Source organism: Nasonia vitripennis, chromosome 4 (genome assembly GCF_009193385.2).
Source record: "Nasonia vitripennis strain AsymCx chromosome 4, Nvit_psr_1.1, whole genome shotgun sequence".
NCBI lineage: Eukaryota > Metazoa > Arthropoda > Insecta > Hymenoptera > Pteromalidae > Nasonia > Nasonia vitripennis.
In genome coordinates this window covers 29,489,053-29,508,074 of record NC_045760.1, presented here as the reverse complement: position 1 = coordinate 29,508,074, position 19,022 = coordinate 29,489,053, and the positions used below count along the sequence as shown (strand labels likewise).

General features: G+C 38.5%; 3 protein-coding genes across 12 annotated transcripts in view; 2 read left to right on the top strand and 1 right to left on the bottom strand.

Annotated features, from left to right (window-relative positions):
- Positions 1 to 6,445, top strand: part of LOC100123444 (maternal protein pumilio) — a 60,384-nt gene extending 53,939 nt beyond the window's left edge. For all 9 annotated transcript variants that reach the window (XM_032599262.1, XM_031930665.1, XM_031930664.1 and 6 more), the window contains one exon: positions 89 to 6,445. In XM_032599262.1, the coding sequence (XP_032455153.1) occupies positions 89 to 404 (316 nt within the window). In that variant the 3' untranslated portion in view covers positions 405 to 6,445. The remainder of the gene's footprint in view (positions 1 to 88) is intronic.
- Positions 6,446 to 9,078: 2,633 nt separating this feature from the next.
- On the bottom strand, positions 9,079 to 11,240 carry LOC100123452 (pre-mRNA 3'-end-processing factor FIP1). The gene is made up of 4 exons (XM_001607046.6): positions 10,952 to 11,240; positions 9,876 to 10,832; positions 9,527 to 9,792; positions 9,079 to 9,445 (listed from the first exon to the last, which is right to left on the bottom strand). Exons 1-4 carry the CDS (start codon positions 11,135 to 11,137, stop codon positions 9,322 to 9,324), a joined length of 1,533 nt encoding a protein of 510 aa, XP_001607096.1. The 5' UTR covers positions 11,138 to 11,240; the 3' UTR covers positions 9,079 to 9,321.
- Positions 11,241 to 13,518: 2,278 nt separating this feature from the next.
- On the top strand, positions 13,519 to 16,295 carry LOC100123465 (pyridoxal kinase). Of its 2 annotated transcripts, none has more exons than XM_001607057.6 (7): positions 13,519 to 13,990; positions 14,189 to 14,288; positions 14,426 to 14,569; positions 14,668 to 14,788; positions 14,870 to 15,012; positions 15,110 to 15,289; positions 15,366 to 16,295. In XM_001607057.6, the coding sequence occupies exons 1-7, from the start codon at positions 13,898 to 13,900 to the stop codon at positions 15,473 to 15,475; spliced, it is 891 nt and encodes a 296-aa protein (XP_001607107.1). In that variant the 5' UTR covers positions 13,519 to 13,897; the 3' UTR covers positions 15,476 to 16,295. The 2 variants fall into 2 exon arrangements, with proteins under 2 accessions (XP_001607107.1, XP_008214875.1); XM_008216653.4 differs by having other exon boundaries at positions 13,718 to 13,990; positions 14,189 to 14,315.
- Positions 16,296 to 19,022: the final 2,727 nt, after the last annotated feature.

Genomic DNA, 19,022 nt, shown 5'->3' with positions numbered 1-19,022 from the left:
AATTGCACTTTCACTACGAAATTCATTTCGCTCTGGTTTTCTTTCTTCGTCCATGACCAAAGATTCTAACTTTCTTCGCTCATTCTAGTGCATTGAACGTCATGATGAAGGACCAATACGCCAATTACGTCGTGCAGAAGATGATCGACGTGGCAGAGCCAGCGCAGCGCAAAATACTGATGCACAAGATTCGACCACACTTGGCTGGCCTTCGCAAATACACTTACGGCAAGCACATCATCGTGAAGCTCGAGAAGTTCTTCATGAAGACCGCCAACGCAATGGTGGGGGCAGCACCTGCCAGTGGCACAACCGGCGCGAGCGATCTCGGTCCCATCGGACCGCCTGCATCTACTGCTGGATCCGTCACAACTTCGTCTCAACAATCAACACAGGTTTTATAAAAGAAAGGCTACAAACGACCACAGGGTCGATCGCTCCAACCGCGAGCCAAGATCTATGATTAAAATGACTATCCAAAACAGTTAACTTGATGCTGACGCTTCCATTCAGGAGTTTTTATGGGCGAAAATTTAAACTGCGAATAGATTGTACGGAGGTTTTTATTAGGGATCCGAAGCGATGCTTGACAAAGCTTTTTCATTGAATTTTTACTAGGAACAAGAGAAAGAGAGGTAAAGGGAGGAAGATGCATTTTCTCAGATTATACGTGTCAGGAGCGTCAGCACAAGTTTTGAGGCTTTAGTAATCAGTTTATATAGAATTGTGGTTCAAGGTGGACGTAGGCACTGCTTAACGTGCATGGGAACCTTGATATATTATTGAAACTTAGTTTGTGATGTTTTCATATATGTAGGATTTTGAATCAGGCGATACGTACGCGATAAAAATTGTTCGTTGTTTATCTTATAAAAACGTTAAAATTCACGATACACTTGTATCCTTGGAAGATTTTAACTTTAAGTTATGCAGATAACAACGACTTATCAATACGATGTCGGCATTTCAAAAGAAATAAAAAAGATATGCAGGTTTAACATCTCGGACAAACCGATGAGATGAATTCACGAGTTTCCTCGAAGATTAGACCACGAGGTTAGAGTAATAGGATCGATGGGAAATAACGATGGCAAACACTGAAAATCGTTGCCTCAATTAAATGATATCTAACAGCTAGAATAGATCATAGTGCTGCATGCATTTATCGTTGTATGATGATCGACATATGATGTACGTTCCGTATGTGAAATGTCCTGCTTCAGTAGCAGAATTTTTACGTACAGTTTCCGCAAATAGAGCAAATTTGGTACAGATTGAAAGTGCCGAATACTATTAACCAGTCATTGTGCATTCGTTTCTTAATTTCGTGATTATCATTTACTCGAACCTTTGAGAACGCAGCTAGCAGGGTTGCTTTTTCTTTTTTTTTTTTTTTAGATCTTCTTCAGTTGACCAGTTTTTTAAAGATCGGAATGTAATATCTGGTTTTCATTGTTCATGATAAGTTAATGGTATTTGGTAGCTTGAAAATTCGAGTATAGTGTTTGACATGGGAGCAAAGTCGAGAACAGTCCCAATCCGACTGCAAATTTACCCTAAGGCATATTGCGTTGAAACAGTTTGTACCAATCGATTTTCATTCATTTTCAAGCAAGGAAATGCTACGTAAGTGGTGTACACAAATCTGGAAGTGAAGGCATTTTTTTCGTTGACAAGACTTGTATGTACCTCCCAATATCTGCATAAAATGCAAGTTGAGGTACTGTATAGACGTGGTACGCTTTGACTGTGCTTACCAGACAGGTCGACCTGAAAATAATAAACGGGAAATCCTCGGTGAAAATGATGAGAAAAGCCAACAAGTAGGCGGGACAACAAGATTCAGTAAAAGTTCTCCTTGATTTTATACGCGCTCGAGTGAGAACCGCAAGAAAGCATTTTTTTACATGAGCAACGTCCCTGCCGTTTTTTCAGTTAATTTTATCCTATTAAAAAGAAGCCCTCGAATTTTGTAAATTGTGATATAAATAATAAAATGTGTATAGAAACGACGTGACCCCCTCACACCAATCGCGAGGAACCGCAAATTCAACGGTTATTTTATTTTCCACGAAAAAAATTATAATAAAATCCCCTACCTTCTTTTTTAACGGACTCTGTGAATATTGTGTATTATAATAATTACTAATTACTTAAATTTATAAAATATGAGTTACGTTTCGATACAGCTGCCCGAACCTAATTATTAAACGTACCCGTATGATTTGTCCATTCGGTACTCATCTCACTTGAGAATTGTAAAATATGAACTTTCGGAAAATGAAAATAATAGTGACCGGTAACCAATTTTTACAAACTTCTCGAATAATCACACGGCCACCGTTCGTGGCACGTTCGAACGTGTTTGAACTCAATTGTATATTGTACAAATGGTAAAAAGTTTTTTTTTTAAATCAGCAAATCAAGCCCGCACAATGCGCGTGTAAATTAGCCCCTCCGTGCATAAAACGCCCCTCTCGTCCCACCATATTCACTCGCAAATTGCAAGGCCGTTTTCGTTGTATTATAATCGACGACTACCGACAGATCTATAGAAAAGAAGCACTCTCCATGAAATTTTTCCGCCGTTTTACGATTTGCTCACTTTGTTCATACTTGCTTTAATCACTTTCGGTTTACTGAGTTGTTTCGTTCTCTTAAATCATAAGATGTGATTAATCAATTTCTGTGCAATTTTTAAGAGAAAAAACAAGTAAAAGCCCTCCGGAAGAGGCTGAGAGTAATATCGAGTTGCACCCCCCCCCCCTGTACAATGTATAATATTTTGTTAATGTAGGTGTTATATAAACAAAAGTTAATACGGTGTCAAGCAACTCGAGTAAACAAAAAAATGTCCGTTGTGATTCTGTACAAAATAAACGAGATGAAAAAGAGGAAAGGAAAGAATGAAGAAGAGGAATGTAGCAGCTTTCTTTGTAAGATATTGTAAATAACGATTTATTAAACAAATTGACAAATTCCTAGGTACCTTTTCTCTCTCTTACTCTTTCTTCGCACGAGAATTACTTATTTGTAAGGCGATAAATAAATAGCGCGGTAAAAAAGAACGGACGCGAAAAGCAGTAAGTTATACGACAAGTACGTACTTACGCGTATAATCTTCCGACGGCAATTTATGGTTTCTTTTAGACTAAGTTCTTTGTAAGACAAGACTTGTATCTAAGTTTTTCGGGAAAATTTCAATGGAGACTGCACTTTTCGAACTTATATGCAAAAAAGCGCCTGGGCGCTCAAAAGGGGAAAGGTGAAAGAAAACCTAATTAACATTGCACCGACTGCCGAACAGACAGACATTCCAACTCTGAAGAGAATACATAAAATAAAAAAGTAAAAATGAATTAAAGAATCATTTTCAGTTGTCAGGATATTTAATAGAGGAAGGCAATTTATTTCTATAAATAACGGCTTTGTGAACATATTACGAATAATGTTTAAGGAATGACGATAATAGTTCCTTCATCTGTGTAAATCGCGCGTCATTTGTAAATTAAAGAGCAGAGTAACCACGCATCATTTGTAATAGAAATCATCTCATACTCGTCGACGGATTTGCGACTAAGCGAAACTAAGCGAGTTTAAACAAGCAAAGCGAAAGGAGCGTTAATTAAATCAGAGAAGAAAAACTGTACGAAGATTAATCGAATGCAAAATCTCTCTCATGTCTTAACTACTAGAATTTATAAATTTATTACTATCATTATCATTATTATTATTATTGCATTATATTACTATTATTATTAATATTATTTTTATTATTATCGCTATATACTACAATTACTTATACATATTGTTTGATTAATGCCTCCCTCTTTATTATTGATTATCGCTAATACTAATCGCTAAGCATACTATATTATACATACACACATATATAAACAAAATATATATACACGTAAGCAAGCCAGTATATAAAAGGAAAAAACTTTATAAATATGGTATAGAGGAACTCTTTGACAGGAGCGCAAATATAACAATCAACTTCTTTTCTCTCTTTTAAATCTAAATATTCAAGCTTTAGTACAATTATGCTATGTCTACGTCAAATATTTAAAGAAAAAAAATTCACGATGAAATTCTTGTCCATTTTTAATTATACATAGTGTACATTTTTTATATAGCACGTGAGATTAAATTAACAGCGCGTCAATGCTGTGCGAAAGACGTAGCACGTAGCTGTGTATGTAAAAAAAAAAAACAAAGAAAAAAGAAGTTTGAATAACATTTTCACATCCATTGTCTTTCTATGATTCCGAGCGAAAATCGTTTTTATTTTCTATTCCATTTATACTTTACTGGCCTGGTTGCGCGTTGGGGAATTTCGATGAGTCGAAAAGCTGCGAGTTTGAATGTGCCGCGAAATTTTTTCATCTAGACAGTTTGTCTCGTTACCTCGTACTTTTTTACTCTTGTTCATACTTCAGACTATGTTTTCTTCTAATTGTCGTTTGTGTTCCTTAACAGTTTCGTTCGACATTTTACTAAAAAATAGAACATGCAGTTGATTAATAATTTTACTCTGATATTGTTTTTTTTTTATTTTAATTTTGAAATAAAAAATGTCGAGGATAAAAGTACGCTGTGACGATGCGAAGGAATGGTTAATTATTTAACGCCTTTGATACAGCAATGTTGATTTGTATAGATATCGTTATGGCGTTTAAATGATAAACCTCTTTGGGACGCTGCTCCTTTGATTATAATAAACGGTACGAAATTCATAACGTCGTTGAAGTTTAAAAAATCCTTTGTTTTTCTACTACCGTAAGTTTGCAGTACGATCAGTATATTACGAATTTCGCCGATCGTTGTTGATATGATAAAGGTGAATTCGATGCACTATCCCGAAATTCCGTTTTCATACCGAAAGAGTAGCGATAGCGTTTTTAATCTCTCTAAATCTGCATTAGGCGCATGGATCTTGCGAGTCTTAAGGAGGTTAAGGTGAGAAAAGGCTCTTACAACATAATGAAAGAAAAATGAATAAGTAACCCTATAAATATTGATTATATATATATATATAAATATATATAAATATATATATATACCTGTATATGTATACCTAAATCTTACACCTAATCGGTATGACGATATGTATGTAATAAGTAATATTTAAATATTGTAACAATTGTATATGATTTTATTACTACACGCTGATTGTATTATATATTTGAAAGATCTGCGACCTCCCACTTGTAGAACTTACTAAGTAATTAACGAAAATACACGGTTAACACAAGCTCATGAACACACTTACACAAATACACGAACAACATCAACACTGATTTTCATGTGCACATGCGAAATGCAATAGACACGGCATACACGTAGACCCACCGGATTTCAACTGCCATGGCACTGGTGCAAACAAAATGGAAAAAAAATTATATACATTAAAGTAAGAAAACAAATAAAAGAATAAAAATATGAAACAATGAGCGGTTTGTCAATCGTTCTAATGTATGGGCAGGAAAGAGGGTAAACAAATGGAAGAAAAGCGAAGTGGAACTTTGTGTAATCGAACCGAGCATATTGTAAATCAGAAATAAATCGACTAACATCCATTCGGGAATGGTGCGCCCTGATATTAAAGACTGATGTACAGTAGCGCGCTATTCTCCCCTTTTAAGTCTCATCTTCCCCGAGCACACACACACGCATTGACCTATGCAGGCGTAAAGGCAACACTTGTACACTCGCACACCCACACACACACACAAATACACATGCAAATATAAAACTACACCTACACGTTCATAACACACACAACATTGAAACTCTTTTTATCTTGATACCGATTTAACGGGCTGATCGTAAGCGCGAATGCATGTGCATCGCTATACGCAAAGATAAGATCTAGAACTCGACGAAATCCCGATTTGTACTTGTTACGAGGATTTTCAAATTTTTCACTGATCAGCGTTCGAAAAAAATTTCAATTCATATAAGAGTTATATTGTACGCTCGAGAGAAGCAGTGCAAAATCGGGCGATTTCGTCGAAACGTATGCTACTAGTGCGATTGGCAAAAACAAAAAATGTAAAGCGTGATCACAATGTTAAAGAATCGCTTACACGCGTTGTGATCATGTAAATGGTGAACTTTTTGTATGTAAACGCCGGCTCGCATTTTGCTGTGCGCCATCGAACACATATGGGCAACGTGTCAAGCGCTAAAATGAACAAGCAGAAAAATTGTCAGACCGAAAATTGATTGTGAGAAAGAGGTTTCAAGTTTTTCTTTTTTCCGTATATGAAAATACCTTCGCTCGTAAGATCGTTCTTAATAAACGTGTGTATATATGCATAAAACTATAGAAAAGACTCCGCCACGTAGCGCGAGCGTGAGTTGCGTTTTTTTCACTGTATGTCATTTCACGAAAAAAATTTCCGAGAAAAATAATAAAGCTACAAAAAATATATCGATACCGTGCAGTTTTACATATTACGACATACCCCCCAAATCTTGATTCGATTGTCTACATATTACATCCTTGTCTCGAACGCATATGCTATGTTATATGAAGCAAACTCTTGGATTCCATATAATTGTGTATTGTAATTTTGTGGCAGAAATATTCTTAGCTTGAAAGTACATACTTATATATATATATATTTAAATAAATAGCTTTTCATTAAAAATAACACTGATTGGTTCACTTTATTGCTTCAATTCGAAAGATTATGCGAGACGGAGCAAAAGTTTGTGTATTATTGTCTTATAAATATATAGTAATAGCAGCGTCGTGCGAGCCGGCGCGGAAACGAGTGGAGTGGCTTGAAAAGACAGATGCAAAGATTTAAAAAAAATTACAATTGTACTCCATACTATAAGCAGGTAAATCATTATAGATAAGTGGGATGGACGAGCGATGAAAATATAAATTACGTAATTTGTATATTAGTGTATAGAATGTAGAAACGATGAAATAGTCACAAAAAAAGGATCATTTTCGACAATGTTTTTTACAACAGGCAGTACTGAGCCATTAGCATAATGTCAACGTGACGCCATGAGTGTAACACTGATACAAAAGATAAAAACAAATTGACTATATACCAAAAGAATACGATCTGAGGGGAAAATAAACAAATTCTGCGAGAAGCGTATATTTCCGAGATAAGTTTTCCCACACAGGATGATGAAAAAAATCACTGTATAGTGAACAAAACACACTTTATTTGAGCTCAGAGACACGACATTTATTCATCCTTTAGCTTAACGATCGACTGATTTTCTCTGTACGATAAATTTAACAAATTAAGTCACTTCAATAATAACGAGATGAAAATAACAAACAGCTATAATTAAGTAGCTTATACGATCGACGCTTCTGACTGTAGCTTTCGTTCTGATGCCGAAAAAATTTGTATATTCTTGTAAAGTTTTTTATTGTAATAATTTCATTTTTTCACATTGCTATATCGTCTGTTATGAGCTTCGAGTGGCTTGTTACGGAAAGAAGGACATTTTTAAGAGATAACAAAGTACCCGTGATCCATTCAAACTTTTCACTCAATCTTTCTATATTCAGATTCCTATTGATAGATCTTTAAGAAACTCATTATTGCGCATTTTTTAATCAATTCTATCGCGTCTGCCATTCAAACGGACATTATTACGGCCAGAGTAGGTTTTTATCAATTCGAATCGACACAATTATGAGAAAATAATAAGTACTCTCGGTTTGATGTCACTTGCATTTTTTATTTTCGTTCCGATTCGTCGATATACTTCGTGTAGGAAAAAAAAAACTTATAGCCAGGCTTTTAGACGTATTACGGGCGTGCCTCGTCGAGAGAAAAACAATTATAAGCAAAAGCAGCAATTATTGCCATTGACAGGCTAGAAAAATACGAGCAGTATAGGGTCGTCGTTCTTACGAGTACTAGAAGAGGCTGAGTAGCCGTCTGAAAAGCCGTCACTCGACTAATTAACTAAATGATCGTTATGAATAATCAATTTATCGAGTTATAAATATTTCAGTATAGTTATTATTATATAATAAAAAAAGTAAGATTTGTTCGTGTCGCCCGAGAGACGAGCGGCATTGTTATCGTCTAACGGTGTAGATCAAGTTTTATCCAAAATTAATCTTTTACAATAATAATTAATTACATGTATACACCTATATGTATAATTCGCTTCTCTGTATAGCTTGTCTTGATTTAGCTTTCGTATACCGTTGTTTCCTCTTCACTGAGTTTAATCTCAACCGCAATACGCGTTCATGTATCCTTTATTTATTGTTCATGTCGCGCTTTCAACGGGGCGATCTACGTCGAATGTATCTCCAGGCGAATTCGAAGTGACGAATCAATTTTCAATTTTTCGATGAACCGCTCTCGTAAAGGATTTTTATTTCACCGAAACGGTCAAATTGACAAACAATGTCTATCGAAGAGAAACGCCTTGGGAAATGAAGATTTCACGCAGATAGCCGAGCTAGTACATAGTTTTTTCTTACTCAGTTCAAACGGCATTTTTCATTCAGATATAGACGTACTCAAAACAGACATTCTATTACACATCTACACGTACACGCATACCTATTCACATCACACAGATACACGACACTTCTAAACAATTGGTAATGAATTAATGATAATCTAAATGTAACATGTATATGATGGTTGTACAAATGTAACATTTTTTTCCATTATGTATGGATGAAGACAATTATGAAAAAAAAAAGATGAAAAAAAAAACATAGGGACGAATTTGGGATGCAAAAAACATGAAGGTATAATAATAGAACTAAAATGAAATAAAAAGTTCACGTGCGCGATTATCGATGAGGCCTTGATACGAGTCTGTGCACTAGTAAAATGCATCATCGATTGATTGTATCACCCAAGAGTGATTTACCAAACTACTCTTACTTTTCATTATTATAAAATACCATTTCTGTAATAACATGATATAAAACCATACATTGAATGGCAATCAAACTGGTATTGTTCTTTACCTCGTGATTTTCCTCTCCTACACATTGTCTTGATTTCCAAGGTAATACATATCTTCACTCAATCGAGAAGGAGAAATAACGTACGAAACATATACTTTTTGTGTCCAAATGGCTTTATTGGACCAGAATTAAGATTGTTGCTTTTAAAATTTCTGTGTATTTACAGGATGTGGTAATCCGCGTATAGCAAGCCAAAAGTTTATTATTTAATTTATTAAAAATGTTGTAAATGTTTATATACGAAAATTAATGAAAATATATACGAAACTTCGGGGGTATGTTTACAAAATTACCGATGTAAATTACTTTACTAACATTTATCATTAATCATTTAATCATTCACTTTCTTCTTTCGATCTTTCTCGTTCAGATCTTCGAGATTTCTTTTTGCGTCGAGAGGGACTCCTCGACCGCGATTTGTGTCGTCGCGATCGCGATCTGGATCGATGACGGTGCCGACTGGAAAATAAAAATAAAAAAGTATTAATCTTACATTACAAAATTAGAATTAAACTATGATCAAGAAAAAGTAAGTCTTACCTCTCCTTGTGCTTATATTGTGATCGCGACCTCTCTCGATCTCGATCTTCCTCTCTTACCGAGAACTCCGGATCTTCCCTTCGGGACTCCTTTTCGCGATCGCGATCCCGACCTCGCTCTCTGTCCCTGTCTCTGTCCCTGTCCCTATCCCTGTTATCTCGCATCATTTGTGGCATAGACGGAGGTACCATCGCCGGAATGGACTTGGGCCCGTCTTTGACATCGTCACCTGTCAAGGATATGTTGACGTTCGTAGGCTGCCATGTCTGCAAAATAAGGTTAAATTTAAAACCTATTCATTTGAAGAGGTAACACCTCAACGAAATAAGTAGATTGGAAATTTCCTTACAGGATCACCACCCCATTGCCTGTCCTGCGTTGGTTCGTAGCTGTGATAATAAGGATCGGGCTCTGGCATGAAGTATGGCGCTGGTGGTTCCTGATAACCAGGAGGTGGCATGTCAAAGGTTGGTGGTACCACTGGTCCTGGAGGCGGCACTGACATATCAGGAAATGCAGGTCCAGGCGGCTTGCGTGAATATTCTCGCCTATCCGCGGTCATCACTTGGATCACATTTTCTTTGGGTGGCGATTTTTCCAGGTTTCTCCTGGATCCCAGTCCTGTGCTGCCAATAACATCTATGGTTCCTGCCATTTTACGACCTGGCGGGGGTCCTGCTCTTTTTGGTCCAACGATGCCAGAATACTTGCTATTGTAGTTAGTGATCGTGACCTGTGGCACTCTAGAACCTGGATTGGCCACATTTCCAGGACCGCTCGGTCCACCAGCATTCAATATAAGTCCCACTCCGGATTCACTTCTCATGCGCTTCTGCCTCTCGCAGTAAGCCCTCCAAGTTTCTTCGTTAAAACCATAGTTAAAGTAGTCTGTGATATCCGCTCCAGGCTGCCTCCACGGCTTGTCTTCCAGCTGGTCGAGATTATACTCGTGTGCTGGAATGCCATTGATCACTCCGATGGTTTCGAACTCATCTATGCTGAACTTTCCCGTCTGCGGTTTCAGCTTTTCCTGTGCACCACTGGCAGCAGTAAGCAAGCCGGTGCGCTTGATGTTGAGATTACTGTACTGCGCTGGCGTCGATTTGATGTCCCCGATAACGACGTGCACATCGTCGTCGGATTCCGAGTCCGAGGCAGCGTCTCCGTCATCCTGATTCTGATCATCGTTCGTGCCGTTCTCCTTCGTTTGATTCGTCATGGAATCCTCCTCGTCGTCCTGATTATTCGGCTGTGTTTGCTCGTTATCTCCATCAAAACTCTCTGCAGGTACAGGGTCCTTCGTTTGCTGCAACAATGAAATATCGATGAAAAATTCCCTGGCTCGAGATAGACGCGCACGAAACGAATTCTCCGCCAAAACTCGATAACGGAGCAGTATAAACAGAGTTGGATAGGTTAGGTTACCTCTTGGGTTCCGGGCGGCTCGTTTTCCGTCTCCTCCTGGCTGTTTTCGTTCTGCTGATAGGATTCTTCCTGGTTGTCGTAAGGGGCATCGTTCTCCGGCGGTTGACTATCCGAATTCTCCGGGAATCCGTCTTTAGCGTCCGCAGAATCGCCGTACAACCATTGATCCTCGTTTTCGTCCGCCATTTTTCCACCTCAAGCGCGCGACCACCGCTGATCATATATACACACACTACGATCGGCCGCCCGCCTGATGCGCGACTACGGCATCCCTGCAGCGCAATGTTGTGCCGGCCAGATTGTTCGACACGGAGCATGGCGGAAGATAGATAGGCTTAGCAATGGCCAATGCGCGTCGGCGTGTGCGCTTCCGATGTCTCCCACGGACGGCGCTAAACAACTAATTAAGTATTGAAATCTTGATTGAAACAATCAAACTGATAAAGTGATGAGTGATACTTACCTACATTGTTTTAATTTACTATAGCTTATAAGTATAAGAATATTGCAATAGTTAAGTTATTAAAAATGTCAAAGAAGCAAGATCAAGTTTACCGGCAGACTAGCCCTAAATTTCAGTTGGATCAACTTGAAAAGCTTAAAAGTGCTGCAGAGATACACATCGATTGTTCTGAGACTTATCTACTTATGTTGAGAAGCTTGTCTGAACCGTATGGCTCAGAAAAGAATCCTTTTCCTTGGAAAACTCTTGAGGAAGGTTCTTATTATCTACAGAGTGCGTATCACTTAGTCCAGGTGTACAAAGACTGTGTATCTGGTACGATAACTAATAAAAGTATACAGTCAGTAAATAATATACTAGTAGCGCTAGAATTTGATTCTAAACACATAGCATCAGGGTATACAGATGAAGCTTACGGTGGGAAGGTTGAATGCTTTGTTTCCAAAGGGCAAGGCACAAAATATTACAACTTATTGCACAGTGAGTTAAAGCAAGATGTTAGATCGTTCATAGAAATGGTTGAGCTTATTATTGAGGTTCCTGTAAAAAGCTTTTTAGAAAAGCTGAAAAAGCAGGATCGAGTTGATTCACAGTGTTCCCCTGAATTTGAGTTGGATCCACTTGAAAAGCTTAAGAGTGCTTCAGAGATACATCTTAGTTGTTCTGAAACTTACATCTGCATGTTGCGGAGTATATCAGAACCATATGGCTCGGAAAAGAATCCATTACCTTGGAAAACCCTCAAGGAAGGTTCTTATTACCTACAGAACGCGTACCACTTGGTTGAGGTGTACAAAAGTTATGTATCTAGTTTGATAGCTAATACAAATATAAAGTCAATCAATGATATGCTCGTTGAACTAGAATTTGATCCGAAACACATATCTTCAGGGTATACAGATGAAGCTTATGGTGGGAAGGTTGAATGCTTTGTTTCCAAAGGGCAAGGCACAAAATATTACAACTTATTGCACAGTGAGTTAAAGAAAGATGTTAGATTATTCATAGAAATGGTTGAACCTAAAATTGATGTTCCTGTGAAAAGTTTTTTACAAATACTAAAAAAGCCAGATGAAGTTCTATTGCAGATTAGCCCAGAAAATGAGTTGAAAAGACTTAAAAATCTTAAAAGTGCTGCAGAAGGTTGTATCAAATCTTATAAGGTTTCCTTCCCTATGTTACAGGGCTTGTCTAAACCATATGACTCAGAAATGAATCCTTCACCTTGGAAGACTCTTAAGGAAGGTTCTTATTATCTAAGAGATGTATACTACTTTATTAAGGAATACAAAAATTGTACAAATGGTTTAATAGATGATGTAAATATACAGTCAGTAAATGATTTTCTGGTTGAACTAGAATTTGATCCAAAACACATATCTTCGGGCTATACAGATGAAGCTTATGGTGGGAAGGCTAATTGCTTTGTTTCTAAAGGGCAAGGCACAAAATATTACAACATACTGCATAGTGAATTAAAGAAAGATGTAAGATCGTTCATAGAACTGGTTGATTTTAAAATTGACATCCCTGTAAAGAATTTTATAAAAATGCTAAATAAGTCAATTAGAAATTTACAAAAGGCCAATATAAACAGTGGAGTTGAAAGTTTGAAATTATAAATAAATACTGAAATTGTTTATCAATTATCAATGTAAAATATAAATTAAACGACTCATTTGGTAATTTTGTACACATGTACATACTTATTGAAAACAAATGATTCATCAAATAATTATTGATACTTTGAATTAAATAGTTTGGAAAAATCAAGTTCATCAGCATTTATTCATTTACAATCCATTAAAAGTTTACAAAAATCAAAAGTTTTAACGTAATAATATAAGAGGAAATGTATCAACTTAGAATTCTAGATAATTTAAGCAAGGAGATTCATAATTAAAGTTAGCTTCTTACAAATAATTAATTTGCATCAGATAATATACACTATGTACTGTCATCTATATTCTCAGTGCTTTCAAATAACGGCGCGAAGATCAATCAGATGGTACTGCACTCTCGCATATTACGTCATCCGGGCGCACGTTTTATATATATATGTACACAAAAACTCGCATATATATAACGCGCGCAGATGATAGACATAACCTTGAAATAAAAAGCACATAGCAACTTCGTTATCTACTTCGTTCTGTCCACACGTCGACACTCTCGAGACTTCCTCGTGGAAAAGGAGGGATTTTCAGGCGTAGCCTCTCTCTGTTCGCGCAGAAATGGAATTTTCATCGTCGATCACGGAGTGGAAGGGAGGATCCATGCGTCACGCAGCAAATCAACAGTGCAGTCAGTGTGGATTCTCGTGCGCCGTCGTAGCGTCGCCCGACTTTTTCAACCATCCAGCATCATCGGAAGGGCTACTGCGTTCAATACACCCGCGACTACTTTTTTGGGTTATTACGTGAGAGGCTGTGTCGTCTGCCATTTGTTGCTGTCGAGGTTTTTCTTCTGCTGCGTGATCAAAAATGAACGGCGTAAACACGCCTCGGGTTCTCTCCATCCAGAGCCATGTCGTCTCGGGATACGTCGGGAACAAAAGTGCTACTTTTCCGCTGCAGGTTCGCTTATTTATTTGCATATTGCTTTAAACAATTTATCTTGCTCTGAGTATAGTTGAGTGTAGTATCAAGGGCTTTCATTAATGAAGTAGCCTAGCGAACAACTCTGTGCTGATGTATGAGAGCCAATATATTTTAGATGTTTGGAGTAATTTTAAATCTTAGCTGTTTTGATTGATTAATTTTCTTGTTTTTCAGCTTCTGGGATTCGAGGTCGATGTGATTAACTCAGTCCAGTTGTCTAATCATACTGGGTACAAGGTTTTTAAGGGACAAGTCTTAAACGATGAAGACCTAAGTAAGTGTAGGAATAGCGATGCTTTATGTGAGTTGCTGTTTTCCTTTATTGTTTGTGATTGTTATTTGAGGTTTGCTACCTTATGAAAATTCATTTTCCATTGCAAATCAACTCAATATTTATTTTATTTTTTATAGGTCAACTGATAGATGGATTGGCTGAAAATAACCTGGACAACTATACCCACTTGTTGACCGGATATGTGGGTTCTGCATCATTTTTGAGGAGGATAGCTCAAGTTGTTAAAAATCTGAAGCAGAAAAATCCAAAACTCGTTTACGGTATGTAAAAACTTGATTATTAAATCTCATTTCAAAAGTTTTTTTGTCGAAATATTGCCTTTTAAATAGGATAATGATTGATAAATCTTATTCAATAGCTTGTGATCCAGTCATGGGAGACAATGGAAAAATGTATGTTCCTGCTGAACTGAAGGACATTTACAAAACTGAAATTGTTCCTCTTGCAGACATTTTAACACCAAATCATTTTGAACTAGAGTAAGTGCTGTCAAGGGTTTTGAAGACATTTTTTTAAATCCACACATTTCTACATAACATAATAAACTTGTGTCGTTCTAGACTCTTGCTGGGTAAGAAAATTAAGACAATGTCTGAACTAAAAGATGGAATTCAAGAACTTCATAAAATGGGACCAAAAACTGTAGCCATATCATCTACGGATATCGATGAAAAATTAACGTCGATCGTGAGCACGGCGAAGGGTAATTCAAGCTTGGCAAAAAAATACTCAACATACAGTATCTCTTGAGTACACGCGTAATCATAGAATAGTAATTAATAATAATTTGATTTTCGTAGATAACAAGGTGATAAAAATCGATGTGCCAGTCATCCCAGCTGTTTACACAGGTTCAGGCGACTTATTTGCGGCACTATTCCTGGCTCACTCTTACTTGGAAGATAACGTGAAAACAGCTTTTGAAAATACGATAAACTCATTGCACGACGTTCTTCTCAAGACTTACGAGCATTCTTTGGGTACGATAACAAATTGCAGACCTATAATTTAATCTTGCAGTTTTTTACAACGAACTCATGTGAATTGTTGTTACAGGACTGGAGGATGAGAATTTACAGAGGGCAAGGAAAATTGAACTCCGATTGGTTCAAAGTAAAAAGCTTATCGAAAATCCTTCAAAAAAATTGCTGGCCAAAGATTTTTAAAAATATTGCAATAGTATGGATCAATATACTATATATAAATGAATTATAGAAATAAGAGGACGGAGACAATAAGTGTATATTACGTGATTATTTGCGTGAATTGGTTTTCGTCTAATGCCTGCCGAACGGTAAAGTCGAGATTTATTATTGTAAGAAATTTAAAGAAAACGCCTCACTGAAGTACTACGCTCTTATCAAAGATATTTATAACAGAGAAGCATTTGTATTCAATTTACAAATCTACGGAATAATAAGACTAACAATCAGCATTTAGAGCAAATATTTATGATATATTAAATTGATACGACGCGTATGCTAGCAATTCAAACAGTTGATTATCATATCGTTATCAGACATAGGAATACAGCCGATTGGTTGTCTAGAAATAATGGTTACATTGCTTGCAATATTCGAATAAGGCGATAAAGGCGTGGTTATAAACATCAAATGCTGGATTCGTTTGATGGTAATTAAGTATTCAGTAAAGGAATAAATAAATTACGCAGATAAGAGGAGACTAACTAAACAAGTTGTTTGCTGCATTTAATGTCATCCCAAATCGAAGACTCGATGAAAATCGTAGTGCAATTTCCTTTAATAATTTTTTATAAACTTGGAACACTCATCGTCCGTCAAAGTCTTCTCTGTACAGAGGTATAAAAGTAAATCCAACGAGACCAAAAAAAAGTCTTCCAACAGCGCGTAGGCAAAAATTATAACGTTTTAAATGATGTACATATATACTAAAGACCGATCGATCACAGTCGACATTCACTGTTTAAAAAAAGCTAACGATCAATAAATCTGTGAAAACACACAAGGACGTATTCTCTCTATATTGTGTAAAATCATCAGCGTGTTTCGTAACGCAAGAGTGTCACCGAAAAAGCCTGGCTACGGCTATACAGCTTAGCTCTCAAAATAGATAAGATAAAGGCCGATCGCGAGAGATTTTCCAACAACAACGACACGACTCGGAGCGTCGTGGTAGGGGCAGGCGCTAGTGTGTGAGAGAGAGAGAGAGAAGGAACAAGTGTACAGGCGCGAGCTATAGATGGAAAGTGGCATAATCGCGGATGTGGATTATATATAAATCCGAGGAGATCCTTTACCTTCAGCTTAATTATACGTAACGACGCTCGCTCCCTTCTTAATACTCTGTATAAATAGTCTCTTCCACTGTAAAAAAAAAGACACATGCTAATCGTTCGTTTTTTCTAAATTTTATTTTATACACGCGCGTGTCAAGCGCTAGAAATGAATATTATCAAAACAAGGCATTTTTGGACTAGCCCTACCGTATCTCTGTAAGCTGGCGCTTCGTCACTTTTCCGTTTTCCTCGTAACGATACGCGCGCTGAGTCTATATTATAAAATCGTATCGTTCGTCCTGTTGCTTGGGCCGTTGAGACTTTTAACGGACTATCCATTAAAAGAATCAAATAGCCGTCAACTAAAATGGATAGACTGATAAACAGAAGTCCTCCAACGCATCGTTTATTTATTTATTTTTTTCTTATTCCTATCCCTCGCTTCTCTCGGATCGTCTTACACAGTAAAACATAGAGAGAAGCTTTAGAGCGCGTAAAAGACAGCGGCGACGAGAGAGTCTAGCTAGCGAGACCGGTTTACGTGCCGTCAATCCGATCATCCACCTTGCGCCGCGTGGCCTCAACGAGTCCCCCTATTTAATAGCTATAGAGAAAAAAGGACCGCGGGCGGAGGCTCCGCTGTGTGTGTGTGTGTGTGTATGTGTAAAGAAAAAAACGGCCGAAAGTCAAGCCGACTCTTGACGCGCGGCCTTCGCAGGTGTCTATATATACATATATACCACTAAGCAACAGGTAGAAGGAGCGCCTAGCTAAGGGAATTAACGTTCGTTCAACCTGCGCCGCCGGCGGAGCCTATCCTATGCCCATCTCTCTCTCTGTCTCTGCTGCTGCTGCTCCCCCTCTGACACGTAATACAGGCCTATAGGTATATACGCGTTATATGTATATAGTAAGCAAGCGGCTGTCCCTCGAAAATTCGGCGCGTCTGTCGTGTGCGAAAAAAAGTGGAGGGAGAGAACGTTCCGTGGGGAGCGAGTTCTTTGACCCCGCGGAGAGAGAGAGAGAGAGAGAGCGGTTGTTGAACCCCGCTATGTGCATATTATCCTGGCTGTTGCGATAAAGGAATATGTTTAAAAATTGAAATTTTCCCGCCCAAAGGAAATCCGACATATTTCAATGCGTAAGCATATCCGTTCAGAGGTATCCGCGAATACTCCATCGGAAGAAAATCCAGAATTAGAATCCGATTCCTATAGCGCCGTACGCGTAAAAAAAAATTATCGGCAAAGCGTAATGAGCACACACACACATACAGACAGACAGAAGAGCGGTCCGCATGCGCCGCGTTCGAGAGAGAACATATACCTTGCTCGTTGACTTTCCGTTGCGGTGACCGTGAAGTAGGAGAGCGCGGAGGAGAGCGAAAGAGAGAGGGAAAGAGGCAACGCGCGCGCCGCGAGCCTGCGCACAAGGGAGAGGATGTGGAACGATGCCCGCGAGTAACCTCCATCGCGTCGTGCGGCTCTTACGTGCTCCTGCCTCCTGCTGCTGCATTGTGTGTACCTGAGAGAGCTCTCTCGCGGAAGAGAAATTATATAGTCGCACGTAATACGGGAATCGATGCCGATTGCTTTGATTGATTTCTCTCTATCTCTCTCTCTTGGTATGTTACGCGTGCGAATATTATACACGTTGCATCTTTTATACGCTGTTTGTGAGAATTCGAAAAGAGAGCTACGACTCGATATCACACGTATACGAGGGTGTGCGTAAGCGAGGCGACGTCTCTCCCGCGTGCGTTATATATACGTCCCTCCGTTCTTGTAGGGGTCGATGCCCAGGAGAATCTTTCTCTCTCGCTCGCTCTCTTACCGACGCGGATTTCAAGGTCGGAAGCCCAAGGTAAATGTCTGCCTCTGTGGCGAGTTCGTTAAAGGTGGATGAACCTATATAGGGGACGTGCGATCGAGAGGATTTGAAATTATGATTTAGTGGGGGGAGCGTTTCAGGATGGGGTCAGATTAGTTGCGTTACCAGCTGTATAATCGCACACACCCCCCTTTTTTTTTCAAATTTTCCCGCCAGAGAAGCTCGTATAACATCCACACGCTGCGCTATCCAAAGTGAAACCTTTCGTCAGCCGTGCTTACCACACGTGTCGCTAAGAAGAAAACGAGAAAAAAAGTGCAAACCGATCGCGCTGTCAATGAGATTCTTCAACTCTGCAGCATTTTTCACGACGGTCGGTAAAACAGCGCTCTCACCATACGTCCAACCATACACACACACGCACGCCAAAACGGCAGGTACAAACTCACCCAAGAGTCACAAGAGAGAGAGAGTACAATGACACTGACGAGGCATCGACCTCTCGCCGAAATTCCCGGGCCCATTACGCTCTCGAGAGCCCGAGAAAGAAAGTGACGCTCGAGCTGAGAATCTCCCGAGCGAATCATCGAAAGCAAAGCGTCCCTCCTCGTATGCTTACACCGCCG

Bases quoted from the DNA above. Each gene is read 5' to 3' on its own strand.
- LOC100123465 (XM_008216653.4), top strand. From the start codon at position 13,898: ATGAACGGCGTAAACACGCCTCGGGTTCTCTCCATCCAGAGCCATGTC. The intron at 13,991-14,188 runs GTTCGCTTATTT...CTTGTTTTTCAG, and splicing joins GTGCTACTTTTCCGCTGCAG to CTTCTGGGATTCGAGGTCGA. The intron at 14,570-14,667 runs GTATGTAAAAAC...CTTATTCAATAG, and splicing joins AAATCCAAAACTCGTTTACG to CTTGTGATCCAGTCATGGGA.
- LOC100123452 (XM_001607046.6), bottom strand. From the start codon at position 11,137: ATGGCGGACGAAAACGAGGATCAATGGTTGTACGGCGATTCTGCGGAC. The intron at 10,833-10,951 runs GTAACCTAACCT...TCATTGTTGCAG, and splicing joins AGCCGCCCGGAACCCAAGAG to CAAACGAAGGACCCTGTACC. The intron at 9,446-9,526 runs GTAAGACTTACT...TTTATTTTCCAG, and splicing joins CAATATAAGCACAAGGAGAG to TCGGCACCGTCATCGATCCA.